Consider the following 23,209-nt stretch of genomic DNA (forward strand, 5'->3'; position numbering starts at 1 on the left):
ACCAAAGGTATTTTACATGTATAATTGCTGTGTATGTCCAGATCCAGGCCACACACCGTGTACAGCACACCCTTCTGTTTATGGCAACTGTCTCTTATTACACTATTCTGCTCCAACTTGAGGGAAAGCTCCCCATCACAAAGGTAATTACTCGCTGCCTTTGCAAATTGTTCAGGTCCTCCAAATAGAAACCACATGCTCTAATTGGTCCTGCGTATTCCGTCCGCTGCTTAATGTCTTTAATAAGCAGAAAATATGCAATTCTGACTGCTATCTCGTACCAGTCTTCCCAGAAATTACAAATTGAGCTCGCTAGCTGTTGATGGGATAATTCTCATTGGCGCTCAGGTTTTTTGGAAAGTGATGAAAGGTGGTCGGATAGATGTATGTGAACATTGGAATTGTAGGTGCTCCGGTAGAAGAACGGTGCCTTTTGTTTTTGAAGGGTACTGTATGGAAACTATTAGCCCATCTGGTTTACTTAAAGTCAGATATCAAGTACAGGGTATTACAGCTTAAAGACGTTCTGTTTTCCCCAACCTGCTCAAGGGTCACATTAATGCAGAGACTCTCTTGTTCAATGTGTGAGGCCATTCAGCACAGGGGGATATAATGCATTGCCTGTCCCAGTGCTGTCCACAGATTTAATCTTGTTAATTAAAATAATAGCATTTTTACTGTTCTGTCATTAGCAAGCGACCATTAAGGCTTTTTCTAGTATTGTGCCATTAGTCAGTGTTACGAAATGGACCTCTAAGAAGTGATCATTTGCAAATGAAGGTGGTCCCAATAAATCTCTGTCCATCGAGTAACCGTTTTTATGTGACAATAATAAACTTGAAACTGTTGACTATGGTGTGTTCGGTTATTCTTTTTCACTGATAATTCCGCCAACATTAGCTGATATCTTGTAATCAGATGGTTTGTTACTAGACGTTACGATAGACTTCATGGTTTCTAGTGAATAATATTTTGGGATTGTCTGATTGCAGATCCCTATCGTTATTGCAAGTGTGTGTATTGAATATGTAGTGTTGTGCAAAAGTTTTAGGCGTGTGTGTAGTAAAAAAAAAAAAAATGCTGTGAAGTAGGAATGCTGTCAATAATTTTTGATTTGTATCAATTTACAAAATGCAAAGTGAATGAACAAAAGATAAATTTAAATCAAATATTCATTTGATGTGACTAGCCTTTTTGTTTTCAAAACGACATCAAAGCATCAATTCTTCTAGGGACACTTCTACACTCAACACTTCTTCCAGGACATCTTGTTTTTTTTTTTTTTACTCCTAAGATGTGTTAGTGACATTGGCTTAATTTTTGGGGTCGTTGCCCTGCTGCAGTATACATTTGGAGCCAATCAGACACCTCAAATGATTGCATTACATGATAAATAAGTATCTGCTTGTATTTCTGAGCACTTAGGATTGCATTAATCTTCACCAGCTTCCCAACTTGATTTGCTGAAATGCAGGCCCAAACTTGCCAGGAATCTCCACCATGCTTCACTGTTGCCTGTGCCCTCCAGCCCTTCAGCAAATAAACTGCCTTTTGTTACAATCAAAGAATTCACATTTTGACTCCTCAGTCCAGAACACCTGCTGCTTCCTGCCATTTTTCACCACCCTGATTTCCTATGTTTTTGTACATTTTGAGTCACTTAGCCTTGTTTACATGTCAAAGGTATTGTTCCATAAAGACCACGTCTGGCCAGACTTCTCGAAACAGTAAATGGGTAAGACGGGGTCCAACTCATTGGGTAAAGTCTTGAGCTGATGGGACTGCTGTACATCTTCCAATTTCAAGGGAAATAAGTACTTTGAGTCTTTCGTCTCTTGCCTTTACCGACCACTGTGTCTACGGTCCTCAATGTTACCTATTCCTTGGTGCCCTCAATCCTGAGAAATACAGGCAGATCATGCAACACTATCCATGAAGCCTCTGATTTATTCTGCATAAGAACAACAACCTCTCAAACCTACAGCCAATATGATTAAGAACTGTGTCCAGTGTAAAGAACAACGAGAAGTCCTGAAAGTGATGATATGGTGCCAACAGAACTGTGATCTCAATATCATAGAATCTGTCTGGGACAACATGAAGAAACAAAAACATTTACTCAAGCCTACATCCACAAAAGATCTGTGGTTGGGTCTCCAAGATTTTGAGGACATCCTCCCTGCTGAGATCCTTCAAAAAGGCATTCATTACAATTTCAAGGCATCAATTTTTCTAGGGACATTAGAATACAAATGGTGATCATAGCAAATTTTGATTTAGATTTCTCCTTTTGTTCATTTACTTTGCTTTTTGTTAGTTGATAAACATAAACTACTAAAGCTTCTACTTTTGAAAGCATTCTTAACTTGCTGTAGTGTGTGTGTGTGTGTGTGTGTGTGTGTGTGTGTAAAGTATAATATATATACAATTATTTTTGCATTTATTGAATGCAACTTAACACTATAATAAAATATTTCCAGCTGGATTATTACTGTAACTTTTAGTACTCTTATTGTGATACCTTGTTTATTTCTGAGAGGTGATGCCAGGGTAAATATTTGGAAGATGACAGCAAGTGTTCTGGATTGTCAAGGACAAGGGTTTTCCAAGTGCTGGAAGGTTAGTGCTGGTGTGAGTGGAAGTTAGGGACGTGATTACAGTTCATGGGAACCAGCAATGCAGGATGAGATACATTCAATTTGGTTTCCTTCTCTTGCTTAAAATAGAGCTATTGTCAGTTTGGGCAGCCTGTCTCTGGCCCTTCTTGTTGCACATGGCTCTGAATGCTCACTGTTTATACTTGTATGTCTTTGATGTGAGAATGATGAGAACATCATGATTTATAACACATCCTTCGCAGGTACAAAAAACACTTTGTGCTAGTGACTCCCAGCAATTTTATCTGAAGATGATAATCAATCTCCCTAAATAACTATTTCTGCCAAAATCATCAAATTTCATCAAATTTTTTTTTTACACTCAAAATTTATATGAAATGTAGAAATGAAATTAGGCAAGTTAGAATTTACAACTATGTCAACCTGGATTAGCTCATATAAATGGGCCCTTAATGTATATTCAGACAGCAGATCTGTTGTGGAAAATTCTGTATCTGAAATCGGTTTGCTACACCTGAATGTCATATATGTACTGTATATGCGTGAATATGTAATGTATATAATATTTATGTAGGTGCTGTATCCAATGTATTACCCAAAGAACATATATTTTCTTCATATTTGTAGGTAGTACACATATAGCATTGAATCTTTAAAGTCTTATGAAAGATGATGCAGTGATTGTTAGAATTCTAGTTTTGAGCCCATAATTTGTGCTAAAAACCATGTGACATTCGAGATCTTTCTTTTTCTGCCCAGGTGAAGTCTGCCATAAGTCTTACACTCAGTTTTCAAACCTCTGTCGACATAAGCGCATGCATGCAGATTGTAGGACTCAGATCAAATGCAAAGACTGTGGACAAATGTTCAGCACTACATCTTCACTTAATAAGCACAGAAGATTTTGTGAGGGGAAGAATCACTTTGCTGCTAGTGGATTATTTGGTCAAGGAATTTCACTCCCTGGGACTCCCTCCTTAGACAAAGCTTCAATAATCAACATGAATCATGCAGGCACGGGGCTTGCAGACTACTTTGGTGCTAGCCGGCATGCTGCTGGTCTTACTTTCCCTACAGCTCCTGGATTCTCGTTTAGTTTTCCAGGTCTTTTCCCCTCAAGCCTTTATAGACCTCCATTAATGCCTGCCAGTTCTCCTTTGAAAGGGCTACCAAGTATAGAACAAACCATTAAGAGCCCACATTTGAATCGACCACAGATCTTACCAGCAACGCAAGACCTTTTGAAAGCACTGAATAAGCACTCCTCTATGGGTGAAAACCAAATCTTGGATTTTATAGATGAAAATATTTCTGACCAAAGGCCTCATGACAAAATGAGTGACCAGTCAGAGAGCAGTGACCTTGATGATGTCAGCACACCAAGTGGTAGTGACTTGGAGACCACTTCTGGATCTGACCTTGAAAGTGACATTGAAAGTGATAAAGACAAAATGAAAGAAAATGGTAAAATATATAAAGAGAAAGCTAGCCCATTGCAAAACCTTGCTGCATTGAACAGTAAGCAAGAATTTAACAATCATTCTGTTTTTTCACCATGTTTAGAGGAACAGACTGCTGTTTCAGGAGCTGTTAATGATTCCATAAAGGCAATTGCCTCGATTGCTGAAAAGTACTTTGGCTCAACGGGACTTGTAGGTCTTCCAGACAAAAAAGGTGGAGCTTTGCCATACCCATCTATGTTTCCCCTTCCTTTTTTTCCAGCATTTTCTCAGTCAGTGTACCCATTTCCTGACAGAGATATAAGACCTGCTCTTCCAAAAGTTGAACCAGTGTCTCCAAAAGAAGTAAAGAAAATTCCAAAGGGGAATGCTGAGTCCCCTTTTGATCTTACCACAAAGCGTAAAGAAGAAAAGGTTGTGTCAAATATGCCCTTAAAACCATTGGGTTCAGCATCTTCTGGTCCTGATCAACCTTTGGACTTGAGTATGGGAAGCAGAAGTCGAGCTGCCCCAACAAAACAGACTGAGCAGCCCAGAAAGAACCATATATTTGGAGACAAAAAATATGGTGACGCAGAAAAAACAAAACCATCTGATCATTGTCTGCAGCACGCCAGACCTGCACCTTTCTTTATGGATCCTATCTACAGGTATCACTCATTTTCACACTAATATTTTAAAATGCATAATTTTCGAAGACTGTCATCTTCAGTGTGTTTGGGATTTTTTTTTGTGAGAAGTTTGAGTTGTGATTTGAATAGTCTACAAAGCTAAGTGGCAAGCACATGTAGTATTTCTATATGGAATTCTCTCTTTAGATTTGTAAGGGAGCTTTAAAATTGTCAAGCAAGCAATTTTCAAGAGCTTAAATACAAACCAGTAGAGAGCGCATAGACACCTTCACCAGTGAAAATGTATAACTGGGCCCATTTCTTGAGAGATGTGTGTTCCAGGTGTGTGACCCACATTTACAGCGTATACTGTGCTTGTATAAATGTGCTATATTCTTTTGGAAAGGAAAACTGCATGTTTTGTTTTGTTACTTCAAACTAATATTCTCTGTTAAATTGCTGTAATGCTGAATAAATCTAAACCATAATTTAAGCATTTTGTTTCCATTTCAGAGAAATCGCATGTCCGATTTTTATGCTTATCAGCGGCAAGTGTAGGGGGGGCTTAGCCGTGCACTTACAACTCTCCCACCTCTCGCATACTTTATCGTCCACTTCTGTGGTCCCATCTTTGACTTATAGGTCATTGTTCTCTCAGTGTCTTGCTTTCCCGCCTGAGATCTTGCACAAGCACCATCATTTCCAGGGGTGGTGCATGTGCAGATCGATGGTTTGGCTCTTGCTACATTCTCAGGATCTTGATGTGCGTGCACCACCCTGGGAATGGCGGTGCTTGCGTGAGATCTTGGGTGAAGGAGCAGGTCACAGAGAGAAGAATGATGTGTCAATCTCTAATAGGAGGCCGGCGTCAACATGAGTAAGAGGGAGCGAGGCCGGAGAACTGGAAGCGCTGGAACAATCCCTCTGCACTTGCAGCTCATTAGTATGAAAATTGGACATGGGATTTCTCTGAAACGAAAATATACCGTAGATTGCTTAAATAAAAGTATCTATTTATTCAGTATTACAGCGACTTAACATAGGTGATATTAGTTTGAGGTGCAAAATCCTGGCGGCAAGTTCCGTTAAGTTTACCAATATACGCTATTACTTTATTCCACTTAATGTACTAAAGTTTATTGTGAGTTTTGCCATCTCTTGTTTTTGAGTAGCAATTAATTGTACTGTATGTAAAGTCAAATTCATGCAATATTGAAATGTTGTGCAAAGAAATGATTTTTTTTCTGATCAGACATTTGTTCTATATTTGTCAGAATGACTGATGATAACCTGAATATCGACAATTGCAGGGTAGAAAAGAGAAAGCTAATGGATCCACTTGAGGTTCTCAAAGAAAAATATTTAAGACCTTCCCCTGGATTCTTATTTCATCCACAGGTATGTGAAGAAGTGAAATTTGAAATTGTCCAGAAAACTTACAATTGGACATGTCCTCTTTAGTTAGATTGTTACATTAAGCCTAGGTTTTACTCCTGATGCAGATCATGACTTCATTAATTTGGCATATTCTGTAACCAAACTTAAAGTTATTTATAGCTGAAACATTGTTTTTCTAGTCTTAAAAGGAAATCAAACGGGCCATTCTCCTGACACTTGTAATTGCTACAACAAGAATTCTGGAACATCTTTTCTTGTAATTCCGTGAAAAGATGTTTTGTGCGCTGAGATGTCTCCTGGCCCAAAGCATCGTAAATGGAGGGGAGGGAAGGAGTTAAAACAAAACAAAACTGAAGACGCTCATAATATAATTCTCTGACTCCTCACTGAAACAGCTTCCAGGCCATCAATATGGGTTCTTTGGTTCTTCCAGTTCTGATCACTAGGGTTGAGCGAAACGGATCGTTCATTTTCAAAAGTCGCCGACTTTTGGCAAAGTCGGGTTTCATGAAACCCGACCCGATCCCTGTGTGGGGTCGGCCATGCGGTACGCGACTTTCGCGCCAAAGTCGCGTTTCGTATGACGCGCTTGGCGCCATTTTTTTCAGCCAATGAAGGGGCGTGGGCAGAGTAATGACATAGGTCTTAGGGGCGTGGACGCCTATCGCCATGTTGTCGCTTGTGCGCTGTAGCGATTTGCACTGTGTAACACCAGCTTTTCAGTTGAGAGAGAGAGAGAGAGAGAGAGAGAAAATAAATATCCCATTGGCTTTGCATTGGGTTTCGTGTTTCGGTCGATCCTCGACTTTTCGCCATAATCGGCCGATTTCACTCGACTCGACTTTTGAGATAGTCGGGTTTCGCGAAACCCGGCTCGACCCTAAAAAAGTCAAGGTCGCTCAACCCTACTGATCACCATGGACAAGGGAGAATGGGTATTATTTTTATTTATTGTTTTTTTTACTCCTTTGTCCTGTTCTAATGGATAGCTGTCTGCTGCCGTTTTGCTGTATTCAGTTAAATCAAAAGTTGGAGCAATTCATAGCAAATTCGATTTGTTGCAGATGAATTTTTTTTCCCCCGTTAATCAACAATCAGTGGTTCTCCTAATCTGGCTGGAAGGAATTATCTCCTCGTTTACAGCAATGATGATCCTGATTCCTATGATCAACAACAATGACTTTTCAAACCACTGAGGCTGGTTTCACACTAGCGTTTGAGTACGCAGCGTAGGGCTACGTACTTCTTTCCTTCAGATCCACATACATCCGCATCCGTCCTGCGTATCTATATTTAACATTGTGTATGCAGGGGCATACGTTGTATGTGGATGCGTGCGGATGCATTCCCATGTGGATCTGAAGGAAAGAAGTATGCAGCCCCACACTGCGTATTCAAACGCTAGTGTGAAACCAGCCTAAATCTTCATTAGTCATATGTATGAAAAGTTATTGAATGTGACGTTTTGGGGATTTTTTTTAACCAATTTTCAATTAGTTAACTGCCTTTAGACAGAGATAACGTGAATCATAGTAAAATGTATCGATTCTTTCATAATGTCTATATACCAGGCTGCCTAGTTGCACTTTTTATACTGCGCTCCTGCACCCTATTCCAGGAATGTATAGGGTGTTATCATGGAGCCTTATAGTCTGCTCTTAGGCTTGAGCATTAAAGGGGTTGCCCAGACTTATCATTTTAAGTGGCTGCAAACTTGTAATTCCTCAAATTGAATGCTGTGAGAATACTCCGGTGCATGCAGTAACACTGAGCGGTCATGCGACCGCAAGTACAGTGGGGCAAAAAAGTATTTAGTCAGTCAGCAATAGTGCAAGTTCCACCACTTAAAAAGATGAGAGGCGTCTGTAATTTACATCATAGGTAGACCTCAACTATGGGAGACAAACTGAGAAAAAAAAATCCAGAAAATCACATTGTCTGTTTTTTTTTAACATTTTATTTGCATATTATGGTGGAAAATAAGTATTTGGTCAGAAACAAAATTTCGTCTCAATACTTTGTAATATATCCTTTGTTGGCAATGACAGAGGTCAAACGTTTTCTGTAAGTCTTCACAAGGTTGCCACACACTGTTGTTGGTATGTTGGCCCATTCCTCCATGCAGATCTCCTCTAGAGCAGTGATGTTTTTGGCTTTTCGCTTGGCAACACGGACTTTCAACTCCCTCCAAAGGTTTTCTATAGGGTTGAGATCTGGAGACTGGCTAGGCCACTCCAGGACCTTGAAATGCTTCTTACGAAGCCACTCCTTCGTTGCCCTGGCGGTGTGCTTTGGATCATTGTCATGTTGAAAGACCCAGCTACATTTCATCTTCAATGCCCTTGCTGATTGAAGGAGGTTTGCACTCAAAATCTCACGATACATGGCCCCATTCATTCTTTCATGTACCCGAATCAGTCGTCCTGGCCCCTTTGCAGAGAAACAGCCCCAAAGCATGATGTTTCCACCACCATGCTTTACAGTAGGTATGGTGTTTGATGGATGCAACTCAGTATTCTTTTTCCTCCAAACACGACAAGTTCAGTTTCTACCAAACAGTTCCAGTTTGGTTTCATCAGACCATAGGACATTCTCCCAAAACTCCTCTGGATCATCCAAATGCTCTCTAGCAAACTTCAGACGGGCCCGGACATGTACTGGCTTAAGCAGTGGGACACGTCTGGCACTGCAGGATCTGAGTCCATGGTGGCGTAGTGTGTTACTTATGGTAGGCCTTGTTACATTGGTCCCAGCTCTCTGCAGTTCATTCACTAGGTCCCCCCGCGTGGTTCTGGGATTTTTGCTCACCGTTCTTGTGATCATTCTGACCCCACGGGGTGGGATTTTGCGTGGAGCCCCAGATCGAGGGAGATTATAAGTGGTCTTGTATGTCTTCCATTTTCTAATTATTGCTCCCACTGTTGATTTCTTCACTCCAAGCTGGTTGGCTATTGCAGATTCAGTCTTCCCAGCCTGGTGCAGGGCTACAATTTTGTTTTTGGTGTCCTTTGACAGCTCTTTGGTCTTCACCATAGTGGAGTTTGGAGTCAGACTGTTTGAGGGTGTGCACAGGTGTCTTTTTATACTGATAACAAGTTTAAACAGGCGCCATTACTACAGGTAATGAGTGGAGGAAAGAGGAGACTCTTAAAGAAGAAGTTACAGGTCTGTGAGAGCCAGAAATCTTGATTGTTTGTTTCTGACCAAATACTTATTTTCCACCATAATATGCAAATAAAATGTTAAAAAAACAGACAATGTGATTTTCTGGATTTTTTTTTCTCAGTTTGTCTCCCATAGTTGAGGTCTACCTATGATGTAAATTACAGACGCCTCTCATCTTTTTAAGTGGTGGAACTTGCACTATTGCTGACTGAATAAATACTTTTTTGCCCCACTGTATATGATTTGCATACTTCCAGCCACATTCTGACTAGACATGTATGGAGTGAATTGATCGAGGCTGGTCTCGTCTAGTCGGACTATGGCCAGGAGTATGCATATTGCATACTTGTGGTCACCTGGTCATTTGGTCTCGCCACCGGCACTGAACAATCCTCCCCGCGATGTGAAACAGGTTTTCAGGCACATAGTCATACATAGTAGTCATACATACTTCCGTGAAATGCTTGGACAATCCCTTGAAATTCTAATATCAAACAATGAATGGAGATTTCAATATGATCCAAGATGATGATGATTGGATGATCGCTGTTTTTAGGGTATTGGCTTGCTTTTAAAATGGGTTACGATTAAACAGTTGATTGTTCTATGACTATGTAATGGACTGGTGTAGTCAATACAAAGTGTGAAATGAATGAGATTGTTTTGAAACCTGAGTTGCCTGAATCAGCATGGGGTTCATCAGCAAATGTTACCTTTATGGATTCAAAAGACACAACTGAGGAGGCCATGAATAACCGAGAACGTGAGTTATGGCTCCGCTCTCATTAGCGTAATGTATTGACATCTGCAAACAGGTGCTCTCATTCCTGCAAACAAAGAGGCTTTTCTCCACAAGGGAGTAAATGCATCGGCTTCAGCTTAATTTGCCAGCAGAAAATGTATTAACCTAATAGTGTGATATTGCAACGCTCTTGCAAGGACAGTTTTAAAAGTGTATTTGGTTGAAGTCCAAGAATGCAGTCATTGACAAAGATGAGACCTGCTAAAACGGAGATAGATAGAATTACCAACTGCTCCACTATTTGCTCAGTTTACACTTGCTCATCATTTCATACATGGAATTTGCTTTTTGGATTTGGCATATTTGCCATTCCTATATATTTACACATTAGTAATTTTGTTAGGCTTCACAAACGGAATTATTTAACTTGGCACATGGTTTGTTATGTATGTCCTGGGAAATAGTTTCACAGCCCAAAATATCTTCAGATTACAAATGGCAGCTTATGTTTGTATGATGTAGTGTGAGATGCTTTCTTATGTGTTGGTCAAGTCCGTGTATCTAAGATCCTTCGGGACGTGGAAACGTTCCATGTATAGGCAAACACTAAATCTACTAAGTGTCAATCACTTAGCTTTTAAGGCTACATGATTTCTCTCTTTACTACAGATGATGGCTACTAAATATCAGGATGCTGTAGAATCAAATAAAAAAAGTTTGTGTTTTTCCACCAGCAGATTTAAAGTATTCCTGTCATGTCAGATGACTTTGCAGATTATGCTGTATTGTGTGTTCATTAGGAATAACTTGATTTCTGGATATTCTAACATTTTTTTTTTAGCAGTTTACCCTACTGCTGGCTCTATCTCTAGTTTAAAGTTCTCTCTGAGCTTTTGGATGGAGACTACTATGATGTCCCCTATACACAGCACACACAGAGAGATGGATTTATTCTCATCTATCTCTGTAACACATAGAAGCAACAGCATATGCATGGAGAACATTTAATAAGCAGTACTGAGCTGTGTAGCTGTGAATTCAGCACTGAAATGCAACTGCAGCACAATCTGCCTGTGTCTGCCTGACCTCTCACTGTGCTGACTGCTCCTCAATCCTTCACCATCCTCCCCTACATAATTTAATATGACATAGCACCTGATACTTCTTTAAGCCGCCAGTCATAATAACTTTTGTCAAAACTGATGTGCGTTGTTTTTTTTTCTAAGTGGATGGTTGTTCAAGAGGCAAATAAAGAAGCATATTTCTCAGATACAATAGAACATGTCTTCCATTTGAATAAACTATTGATTCATGCAAAGTTTATTGAAATACAATGACATTTTTAATGCTATTTTGATGCCAAAAAGATGTTAAGACAAAAAAATAGATTTTGATTGGTCTTCCCTTTTTATAATTTTACTTAGTTTTGCATCCACTCCTGAATTTGGCTTAAAACTGCACAAAATGGTGCAACATGATACAAAATACACCTATATCTGTTACGTTTTTGTACAATTTTGGACGAAGATGTCATAAGATCCTATTGTTATCGGAGTATTTTCATGCAGCTATCTTTTTATTTGCTGCATTGTCACTCAACAGATGTCATTTTATTAGGTGATTTACAAAACACAATACTAATATTTTTGTCCTTCTGGCTGATGCTATAATGCCAATTTATGCTCTGAATATATTGAATTTCTGAACTATTTTAAACTAGGAACTTAATGATCTTCTTTATCGTTTCAACAGTTCCCACTGCCTGATCAAAGAACCTGGGTAAGTTATTGTAATTTTCTAAATGACTTTTTTGTATTTAAAGAAAAAAAAAAAAAGAAAAAAAAAGGTTTTAAAGGGGTTATCCAGGACTTCACTTATTTTTTTCCTATGGGGCTAAGAACTTACCGGCCGGTAGTTGCAAACTACCTGCCTGTTCTGAAAAGTGACAATCTCTTCCGACTCGTGTGGTCACGAACCACTCCTGCCGGTGATTCTCCTGCTTCCAGTGATGAAACGGAGCAGTTCTTTCTCTTCAGGTCTGCTTTGTCAAGGGGTGTAACTGCTAATGTTAGGCAATGAGTAGAAAGCTATCAATTAGCTCAAGTGCAACGAGCAGGCTGGTAATCAGCATGAAGTCAGCAGTGACGCTCCTTTGACAGAGCAAACCGGAAGAGAGAGAACTTTTCTGTTGACATGAGGTCAAAAGAAACAGGAGAGTCGCCACATGAGATGGCAGAGATCATCGTCGAGCAGAAATAAGTATCCAACCACATGATAAAAAATTACTAAGTCTTAGTAAATTCCTTACTTAAAGGGATTGTCGAAGTATTTGAATTGTAATGTTGTGTGTAGCTTTTCTACTATTTAGAATAATATAGAAATGAGATTCAATATTATTACCAGATTCAATGAAATCACTGAAAAAATGTCAGACGATTTCCGATGTGTCTTAAAATGTTTTTAAATCAATTGCACATTCGACAACAGAAGATGTCGTTCCATGTAAATGTATTCCCTTACCCAGCAAGAAGAAAAGCTCCATGACATTGACTTTTCCTTTCTCACATATTTTCTCATAGGAAAAAAAAAACTTTCTAAGTCCGAAAACTCCAAAAATGTATGAAATAAGAAATTTTATGATAAGCAAGGGGATTAAAAATAAATAAATAAATCTTCAATTTTTCTTGCTCGGAAATATTATGACTGGCCTTCTAATTATTCCAGTGTTTTATTAATATTTTCTTTGTCCTAAGTTAATTTTAGGTGATATCCTAATGGAAAAGTCATATCTATTATGCTCTAATCTTAAATATCAAGAAGGCCATGAATCATTGTCAGTTAGTATATGACCTTTCTGATGAACTTTCCTCTTTTGTAAATATTGCAGAGCTCATAAATAAAGTTGTACTTGTCTTTTTGATAAATCATCACAATAAATACCGTACATTTTTTATAAGTAGTGAGCAGGGCTGCAAACATAATGATCCTGAGATTTCACCCAGTGATAGCATTAATATAAAAGTGTTTCTCAAAAGTATTGTGGACTGGTCATATAAAAACTGTCTTTTTGTTATGATTTAAAGAGGACCTACTGAAAAATATTTTGTTAAATAGCTTGTAAAAAATCTCTGATCTCCCCTGAGTCTGCTGCTCTTTTTTTGTGTGCTGTGCTGCTCCATTGCAGAGAAATTCACATTTGTTGCTTTTAGAGTGTACCATGTGAAATTTCTGCTTGAAGTCCAACTGGGCATTTCTTCAGCCTTCTATGGGGGCAAGTGCTTTCACCTCTGACTGTCCCAATCATAGCTCGCCAATATCTACAAGTGTTAATTGTACATATAGAAAAGAGAAAAGCGGCACTCACCACGTTCTTGCTTACAAGTCCTTTATTCCAAGGACTGAGTCATTCGTGCGGTATGCAGGAGGTACATGCAGAAGAGTCTCTTTTTTTTTTTTTTCTCCCGCATGTACTCCCTGCATACTGCACGAATGTCTTATTCCTTGGAATAAAGGACTTGTAAGCAAAAAGTGGTGAGTGCCACTTTTTTCTTTCATATATGTGCAACTATTTTGATCTCTGCAAAGCACCACCTAATACAATAACGAAGGAGGAACATGTTTGAATAGGCATCCAAGAGTCTGGTGTCTCATGGCTTTTTCTTTTTTTTTTATACCATCATAAACTGTTAGACTGCTAAATCAGCTGCTGAGCTGTGGTTGACAGAATCTAAGAGCAAGGGGTGAAAACACTCTCCCCAAAAGAAGACCCTGAAGAAACGACTAGTTGGACTAAAAGCAGAAATTTCACATATTGCGATACAAAGGCAACAAATGTGGATATCTCTACAATAAAGTGAGACAGACCAAAACTGAAAAAAGAGACTGCTTCAAGGTATTTGGGGGAATTTTTAGAAGACATTGATTTTTTTTTTTAGAACTTAATAGGTCCTCTTTTAACGGGTATTCCTGACTGAAACATTTATCACCTATCAATGGGATAAGTGTCAAAACTGGGACTTGCACTGATGATCACCATAATGAGGGACTCGTGGATCTTTTATAGATCCAGTTCCTAAAAGAATGTTACCTTACATAGTACATCTAAACGGAGGATCTTTTGCTTTCTGCAGGCCTTAGATTTAAGTTTGTAGCGTCTACACATTTTTGGAAGAATCCACAAACCGTAGATGAGTAACTTTTAACATGAGAGCCAGAGAGTAGAGAAAACTGCTTCTTTCCATAGTCACATGATGAAGACTACTTCTGTATTGACCAGATGCTGCCTGAACCCTACCGGTTTGCAGCAGAATTCATTGTCCTCATCCAACCCATTGTTTCTCCCAGTGATGAGTATCCTGAGAAATGTCTGAAAGATGCTCATTCCCGTAGAATGTCCAGCAAACAGTGTCGGTGAGGATCTATTCTGATTCGTGCTCTTTGGAAGAGTCACTTAGGCAGTACAGTTTTTCTCTTTTTAGCATCCTAGCTCGCATAGACCTTGCCCTTCCTCAAAGAAAATGTAATTCTGCATTTTAACATTTGCAATTTTGAGCTAGGGTAAACCTGAAATGGATCTAACTCTGTGACCGATGCGTTCCCACATGTCCATAAACCTCACATACATACACATGTCAAAGCTTGTAATTTACCTAAGTGGTTGATATTGATTGGAATATATTATCCATATAATTTGTAACCGTACACCAGGACTCTTAGGAGCTTTGTTTTAAAATGCTGATTTAATTTTAGTGTACAAAGCTTTGGAGGAAGCGGTTCCAGTCCCGGGGCATAGCTGAGCATTAACTCTTGCTACACATCATTTTCAGCCCACTTCTAGCTGCCTGGAATAATAACATAATATTTCTAAGGCGCTGGCTGATCACATTAATTACACTCCGACAATGCCTAGTACATGTGTGCATGAGGAGGTCAGTGTTGGGCAGACAAGACTAGTCTGTTCCTCTGAACCTCTTTATATGTAATGTTAATAATTGAAAATAAATTGGCTCTGAACATGGCTCGCGGCTATGAATAGATATTACAGTAATAGGCTTTGTGTGCCATTTTCCATGTAAATGGGCTATGATTCCAAAGTATCTCGGCACACAAAAATGTCAAGTGATTTAATACCTCTAGATAATGGAACTAACCCTGATATTAAAGGGCTATAAATAAATGATATTTATTATCTTTAGGAAGGTACTTATTATTCCCAACTATTATATATGCTTTTCTAACCCCTGTGCATATCTGTCACTGCTAATCAGCCCAAAGGCCAAAGGTCATTTATCATTCACGAAACCTTTTTCCCGATGCAGTTACGCAGATATGAAATTGATTTCTTACCCAAGAACAATCCAGTGATATTAAAAACCCCAGGATTCAGATTGCATGTGATAAAAAATTGATTTTTAATAAATAAAAAAATAGAAGGGTTAACCCACCCGCCTCTGAAATGCTAATTCTCCAGATGCTTGAGTTAGATAATGGCATTGTTCTGCAGGGATGGAATTACCTGCTATGAGATCAGCAGTAACATTACAAAGCTGTCTGCCCTGTGATCAGTAGGTGTCAAGATCCTTCATGTTGACAAATGTGCTGTCCATAAGAATCTGTGGAAAATGTTTTAGCGGCAGAATGATTATGAATCAAACCTATGCGAGCCTGCAGCCCTCGCTGCATCCCAGGCCCTTCGTATTCGCTGCATGACAAGCAAATGCATCTTGACTTCCCTTAGAGAATTTTTTTCCCTGCTCTGTATTTGAAAGACACGCAGCAAATTGGGAATGGTATTCTGTACGCTGCAATTTGTATCCAGCATTAAAATGTCCAAGCATGGAACGCGAGGTCAAGCCTGGAGGTCACGGGATGGGGAAAAACAGAGCCTATCATATACAAAAACATAAATAAAATAGACCATTGTCTGAAACCTATCAACGCACTTATAAGATCCAATTATATTATAATAAAAAGTATTTGTAATCATTGGGGTTGATATAAGGAGTGCACAGTTTGTGGTGGCACCCGCCTCTGAAGATGGCACCTGAGCAGACGGTGTTATGAATTACACATGGACGGTAGGTCAGGAATTTTCTTGTTTTTTCAGAATTGCTGCATTTGGACTCAAGCTTCAGGTTACTCCTCTGTGATGGGGACACAAGTACCCCCATGCAGCATTTGTAGAAAGCTGTCAATCATAATTTTAGACAAAAAAAAGCAAATCTTGTCTTCAATAAGCCATGTAGAGATACTGTGCAAACAGCTGGGAACATGAATAGGAAGCAGAGACATCGGCCTGTTTTTATTCCAAGCAACTACATTGTATATCCCAGACACAGATGTAGCAGAGCTGAATACATAATTCAGCTGTTTGTCTTGTGCACTGGTTTACATCATTGAGTTAAGTCAAGAAGTTTATTCTTCAATGTCTGAACTTTTGTGAAACCTTTTCAATGCATCTACGGTACTGTAAAGCTATGTCCATTCTTCCCCTTGGTTATGTTCATCAGCAAAAGCTACTGATAAGCTGGTTAATCATGTACTTGGGATTTATTAACCTGATGGGGGCTAAAAAAAAAAGTCCCTCTCCCCCTCATTGGGCTAGTACATTTTGACATTCTGCAACAAGAAAGTGAGATACTGTAGTTGGTTATGCTATTTTATGCCATAATATTCACTATCAAATGTATACGCCTTTTATATGAGATATAATATCTAAATATCCTATGTACTATTGTGTAAAGATGTACCCACTTTATGCCTGATAATATGACAGACTTTTGTCAGGCAGTCAGGTTTTTTTTTTCCTGTCGTGTATGTCATACAGAGGTCATTAAAGTTGGTCAGTAGAATAAAATAATAATAGATCCATTTTAGCGGGGCTTAAAAATACCAATGTAGCACATTTAACCCTATTCCAGCAACTTGACGCCATTGCTTTGGGGTAGTTTAGCTTATGTATTAATGTTAAACTAACTTTACACATAGTAACATAGTAAGAAGCATTATACCGAAACAAGCATATGACAATCGTCCTAAAGTGCTGGTTAAGAAAGGCAAACAATTTCTATGAAATGGATGCACATTGCCCAATTTTGGGGACATTTCTTCAAAGTTTAAATTATAAATCCCTGGATTAACAAACCTTTCCAGTAATCTAGTATCCCAACATTGTAATTCTTCCACTGTTCTTACAGTGAAGAAATTCTTAAAAACCTAATAAATGGACACTTGGTCATAGTGATTGGCCTTGGTATAGTATAAAGAAATCATTAGACAGTTCTCTGTACATTTTAGTTTGTAGTTGGTAGTTAGGCCTCCCCCCCAGGTCATCTTTTTCCCAAACTGAATAATCCCAAGATGGTTACTGTGTCTTCAAAGGACAGGAAAAGAAAAAATCTTGGGGGTATAAAAGGTCTTTTGATGGCAGATGGGTCAAGAATACCTCTTGTATTTGCCTTTTATGCTGTAATAGAGCAATCTCAAATTAAAAGGGTTGTCTGTTCGTAATAAAACCCTTTCCCTAGACATTGATATCTTAAACATTGGTGCAGCATACTCACTTGTTGTCAGTCCTGTGGATACAACAAAGATGGATCCATTGCTCTTTGCCATCATCGGAAGACGTGATGCCATCATTCTTCTGTCAGGGGTACTAGTCACCTGAACACTGCAGTCAATCATTGCTCTACAGATGTCTTATGACAGAATTTTGGTGGCACATAGGCTTCAGATATTGACACTGACCAATGAATCGGAATTCGTTTGATCTTGGAGTGGGATGGGAGGAAGTGAAAGTGACTATGCCTTCCATTTTTTGGGGTCAAGGAATAGGCACTAATGTGAATGGTAAAGTTTTTACTTAGGCAGGACTATTTCTTTAACCAACAATCCTTGCTTTTTAACAACCGCTGCCTTGCATTCACCCATGTGTACATGCAGTAATCCAGCAGCAATTGCTTCAAGCCGTTTGCATTGTACTTTGACTTAAAAGCATGTGCACTGGTAACCCCACAATATAAAGTGAGCGCTATTCCGAACTAAACACATTTCCTCAATCATTTTTTTTCCCCAATATGGAATCTATCATTATATTGAATTTTATAGACAAGTCAAAGCAGATGGAATTTATGTCTTGTTAATCGTATTTTGGGATACATCTGCTATTCAGCAGACCACCTGTGCGGAAAGAAAATGAACTGGCACCCAGACAGTTACATAAATGGTTGTTAAACATAAAATATATCTTGTCGAGGGTATAGAGAAATAAATGCTGACGTACAAGCAAATTTAATTAAGTGTCGGAGTTTCTTTTGAACTTTATTTTATCTTTTTATAGAGTTTGGGTATAAATATGTTACATTATATTGTAGAAACACCCACACTGTTATTATTGTGTGTGCCATAAAGTAAAGATATTGTCAGTATGAGTTTTTCTATTATTATAATAAGCTCTTCTAGTGTGTTCTTATGTTTTTTTATTCGATTGTATTAATATATGCGGAATATAGACACATACTTAACGGAGACATACGATTCTATAAAATGGGTTAATGTCTTTTTAATTTTAATAGAACAGGCAAGTTAATAATGAAAAATGTTTTTTTTTTTCCCATCCTGGTTCTAAACGCTCACATTTGTATCTGTTACTAGCAATAAACTAAATGTTTTGCAGTTTTCTCAATTGTATATTTGCTCTTTTTTCAGATGTCAGCAATAGAAAATATGGCTGAGAAGTTGGAAAGCTTCAATGCTCTTAAGCCAGAGTCCAGTGAGCTGATACAATCAGTTCCTTCTATGTTCAATTTTCGAACTTCACCAACTGTCCTTCCAGAAAATATTCTTCGAAAAGGCAAAGAACGATATACTTGCAGGTACGTGGCAAACATTGTAGATTGACAGCCAAACTGATCTCTTTAAGGCCTCATTCAGACGAGTGAAATGTACTTGTATTTAAAAGGAACCTCTCACCATTCAGTTCAGTCTGCAGGTACCATGTTATAGAGCCGATTGATACGGTATATAGTTTTCCGAGAAAGGATTCAGTACAACCTGTGTTTTATTCATTTCATCCTCTGCTCTTTCTGGGATTCTTGGTCCAGTAGGCGGTCCTATCAGTGACTGACAGCTTTCTTTGTATAAACATAAGGATGAATGACCTCGGAGAGATCAAAACATCCAACACCGCGGAGACACCATCATGTGTTTCTCAATGCAGTGATCCAGAACACTGCTCCCATCCCTTATGGGAAATATGCAAATGCATGTAGGAAAGCCGCGGAGACACCATCACGTGTTTCACAACGCAAGCAATAAATAGCCAGGTCTTTCACCGGGAAGGAACAACCACGGGAAGGGCAGCATCCAAAAGGAAAACCACCTATGCCAAAACATGGTATCCATCCACAGACATCTGTTTTGGGGTATTTGTCCCTCATCAGTGTGGAGTAGGAAACTGGCTATTAGGAGCAGTGCCTAGTAAAAGGACTATAAACATAACGATGAATGACCTCGGGGAGATCAAAAGATCTAACACCGGATGGATACCATGTTTTGGCATAGGTGGTTTTCCTCTTTGGATGCTGACCTTCCCGTGGTTGTTCCTTCCCGGTGAAAGACCTGGCTATTTATTGCTTGCATTGAGAAACACGTGATGGTGTCTCCGCGGCTTATCTACAAGCATTCTTTGTATAAGCGTGCATACAGTCATGGCTGTCAATCACTGATAGTTTCGCCCACTGGACCAAGAATGCCAGAAAGAGCAGAGGGATAAATGACTGAAGCATAGGTTTTACTGAATATATATATATATATATATATATATATATATATATATATATATATATATATATATATATATATATATATATATACAGTGAGGCAAAAAAGTATTTAGTCAGTCAGCAATAGTGCAAGTTCCACCACTTAAAAAGATGAGAGGCATCTGTAATTTACATCATAGGTAGACCTCAACTATGGGAGACAAACTGAGAAAAAAAAATCCAGAAAATCACATTGTCTGTTTTTTTTAACAATTTATTTGCATATTATGGTGGAAAATAAGTATTTGGTCAGAAACAAAATTTCATCTCAATACTTTGTAATATATCCTTTGTTGGCAATGACAGAGGTCAAACGTTTTCTGTAAGTCTTCACAAGGTTGCCACACACTGTTGTTGGTATGTTGGCCCATTCCTCCATGCAGATCTCCTCTAGAGCAGTGATGTTTTTGGCTTTTCGCTTGACAACACGGACTTTCAACTCCCTCCAAAGGTTTTCTATAGGGTTGAGATCTGGAGACTGGCTAGGCCACTCCAGGACCTTGAAATGCTTCTTACGAAGCCACTCCTTCGTTGCCCTGGCTGTGTGCTTTGGATCATTGTCATGTTGAAAGACCCAGCCACATTTCATCTTCAATGCCCTTGCTGATGGAAGGAGGTTTGCACTCAAAATCTCACGATACATGGCCCCATTCATTCTTTCATGTACCCGGATCAGTCGTCCTGGCCCCTTTGCAGAGAAACAGCCCCAAAGCATGATGTTTCCACCACCATGCTTTACAGTAGGTATGGTGTTTGATGGATGCAACTCAGTATTCTTTTTCCTCCAAACACGACAAGTTGTGTTTCTACCAAACAGTTCCAGTTTGGTTTCATCAGACCATAGGACATTCTCCCAAAACTCCTCTGGATCATCCAAATGCTCTCTAGCAAACTTCAGACGGGCCCGGACATGTACTGGCTTAAGCAGTGGGACAGGTCTGGCACTGCAGGATCTGAGTCCATGGTGGCGTAGTGTGTTACTTATGGTAGGCCTTGTTACATTGGTCCCAGCTCTCTGCAGTTCATTCACTAGGTCCCCCTGCGTGGTTCTGGGATTTTTGCTCACCGTTCTTGTGATCATTCTGACCCCACGGGGTGGGATTTTGCGTGGAGCCCCAGATCGAGGGAGATTATCAGTGGTCTTGTATGTCTTCCATTTTCTAATTATTGCTCCCACTGTTGATTTCTTCACTCCAAGCTGGTTGGCTATTGCAGATTCAGTCTTCCCAGCCTGGTGCAGTGCTACAATTTTGTTTCTGGTGTCCTTTAACAGCTCTTTGGCCTTCACCATAGTGGAGTTTGGAGTCAGACTGTTTGAGGGTGTGCACAGGTGTCTTTTTATACTGATAACAAGTTTAAACAGGTGCCATTACTACAGGTAATGAGTGGAGGAAAGAGGAGACTCTTAAAGAAGAAGTTACAGGTCTGTGAGAGCCAGAAATCTTGATTGTTTGTTTCTGACCAAATACTTATTTTCCACCATAATATGCAAATAAATTGTTAAAAAAAACAGACAATGTGATTTTCTGGATTTTTTTTTCTCAGTTTGTCTCCCATAGTTGAGGTCTACCTATGATGTAAATTACAGACGCCTCTCATCTTATTAAGTGGTGGAACTTGCACTATTGCTGACTGACTAAATACTTTTTTGCCCCACTATAATCAACCTACTCATTCGTGCTGCCCTATAACATGATTCCTGAGATTTAGAATGCATTTTCACACTGACCGGTTTCCTTTGATTGTATATATACCATATGTAGCTTCTAGATCCCCAGTAGTTCTATTGAACAATAAAATAATTATTTGGGATACACCGAAGAGCGACACCATAGTGAGGTTTCCACTTATAAGTGATGTTGAAGACCCGTCAAATTTGCAAGGTTGAAGATATGCAAAATAGTTGGTCTTGGATTATGGGAATCTATGAACGTAGAAGACCATTGCTGCGTTTAGGAGACACAATTTAGGATTTAAAAAGTTTTGTTTTATTCATTTAGTTGCTTGCTACATACTCCCATGCCTTACTTCCTGCTTCCGTGATTTCATCTCAACAAAAATACATGTGAACACTCTAACTTATCACTGACTGAGGTGGGTCACAACTGTAGTCAGTAAATGGCTGAGCAGTCATGCCTTGGGTGTCGAAAGGAGCCACAAATAGGAGACCAAATGAGATACTGTGAATAGTCTGAATGATAGAGGTATTTAATTTATGCCATTTCAGGTGAGGGCAAGAAAAAGTAAATATGTAAAAGAAAAAAAAAATTGTACCCTAGGTATATCATGCTATGGAGTTTGTAGAGACCTCTGAGTATAATAATTCACATTCGATTTGCATCAAATGGATTCAATGTGGTTAGAATTTCTCAGCCACATTTTAATTTTGGCAGATTTGTTCATCTACAGTTGATGGCTTGACTAACTGAATGAGTCCTGGTCATGGCAAGCTTTGTAGACTGCTTGGGTCAATTCATCAGCCAAGGTTAAACTGAAGGGTCAAATATTTATACACAAAAATACACAGCGAATCTTCAAACGTTATGGTAAATAATGCCCGCTGAAGAGACCTAAGTAGTCTGGAAAGTTTGTCATTGTTCATCACATTTTTGGGTAACCATTAAAGGATATCCCCTGAGGATTCTCAACATTTTATTTGCTTTTTTTTTTTTTTTTTTTCTTTAATTTTGTGAAGATTGGTAAACGGACCTATAAGTGCTGATAACTAATCAAATTGTTTTTGGTAAAACTAGAAATGGAGTAAAATATAAGAAGTATATCAAAGGAAAATGAGAAGAATCTGATGAGAGTAATACAGTAGCAGAAGGACTGTGTCTGAACAACAATCATAAAATGATAAAAGGAGAAAGATGTGAACACAATTTTCCTATATTGTTTATTCTTTTAGGTACTGTGGAAAAATATTTCCTAGATCTGCAAACTTAACTCGTCATCTGCGGACCCACACAGGAGAGCAGCCTTATCGGTAAGACATATTATTCATGGTCCCATGTTGCATAATTTACTTCCTCTAGTTGAACAATTTTAGATCATTTAAAAAAAATCTTTCAGTAGTTTAATTGATCATTTTATTTTAAACCGATTTTTTTACTTTTTGATATGGTGAGTGACTGTATGTTTAGATTAAATGCATACAGAATGCAAAGATCTACTGATCTGTTTTAAAACCGCTGGATTCAATGACTTTAATGAGATTTTCATCAATATGGAAGTGAGAGAGGATTGTTGTATATATTAAATTTTTTTTGTAGTCCGTCACTAAAAATTCCTAAACACGTGTTCTTCATTCATAGCTTATGTTGCAAACCACCATTGTCAGTACTTGCTCATTACAATAATTCATAAAAAAACTTTTAGAAGAATTAACTTCATT

General features: G+C 38.7%; 1 protein-coding gene across 6 annotated transcripts in view; it reads left to right on the forward strand.

The window, feature by feature from the left end:
• MECOM (MDS1 and EVI1 complex locus) overlaps positions 1 to 23,209 on the forward strand; it is an 872,193-nt gene that overhangs the window by 838,276 nt on the left and 10,708 nt on the right. For 3 of the 6 annotated variants that reach the window (XM_069727368.1, XM_069727367.1, XM_069727371.1), the window contains 5 exons: positions 3,378 to 4,728; positions 6,000 to 6,087; positions 11,747 to 11,773; positions 18,701 to 18,867; positions 22,724 to 22,801. In XM_069727368.1, the coding sequence (XP_069583469.1) occupies positions 3,378 to 4,728; positions 6,000 to 6,087; positions 11,747 to 11,773; positions 18,701 to 18,867; positions 22,724 to 22,801 (1,711 nt within the window). Of the gene's footprint in view, positions 1 to 3,377; positions 4,729 to 5,963; positions 6,088 to 11,746; positions 11,774 to 18,700; positions 18,868 to 22,723; positions 22,802 to 23,209 lie in introns of all 6 variants that reach the window. The other 3 variants (XM_069727366.1, XM_069727369.1, XM_069727370.1) reach the window with 1 other exon arrangement.

Source organism: Ranitomeya imitator, chromosome 5 (genome assembly GCF_032444005.1).
Source record: "Ranitomeya imitator isolate aRanImi1 chromosome 5, aRanImi1.pri, whole genome shotgun sequence".
Taxonomy (NCBI): domain Eukaryota; kingdom Metazoa; phylum Chordata; class Amphibia; order Anura; family Dendrobatidae; genus Ranitomeya; species Ranitomeya imitator.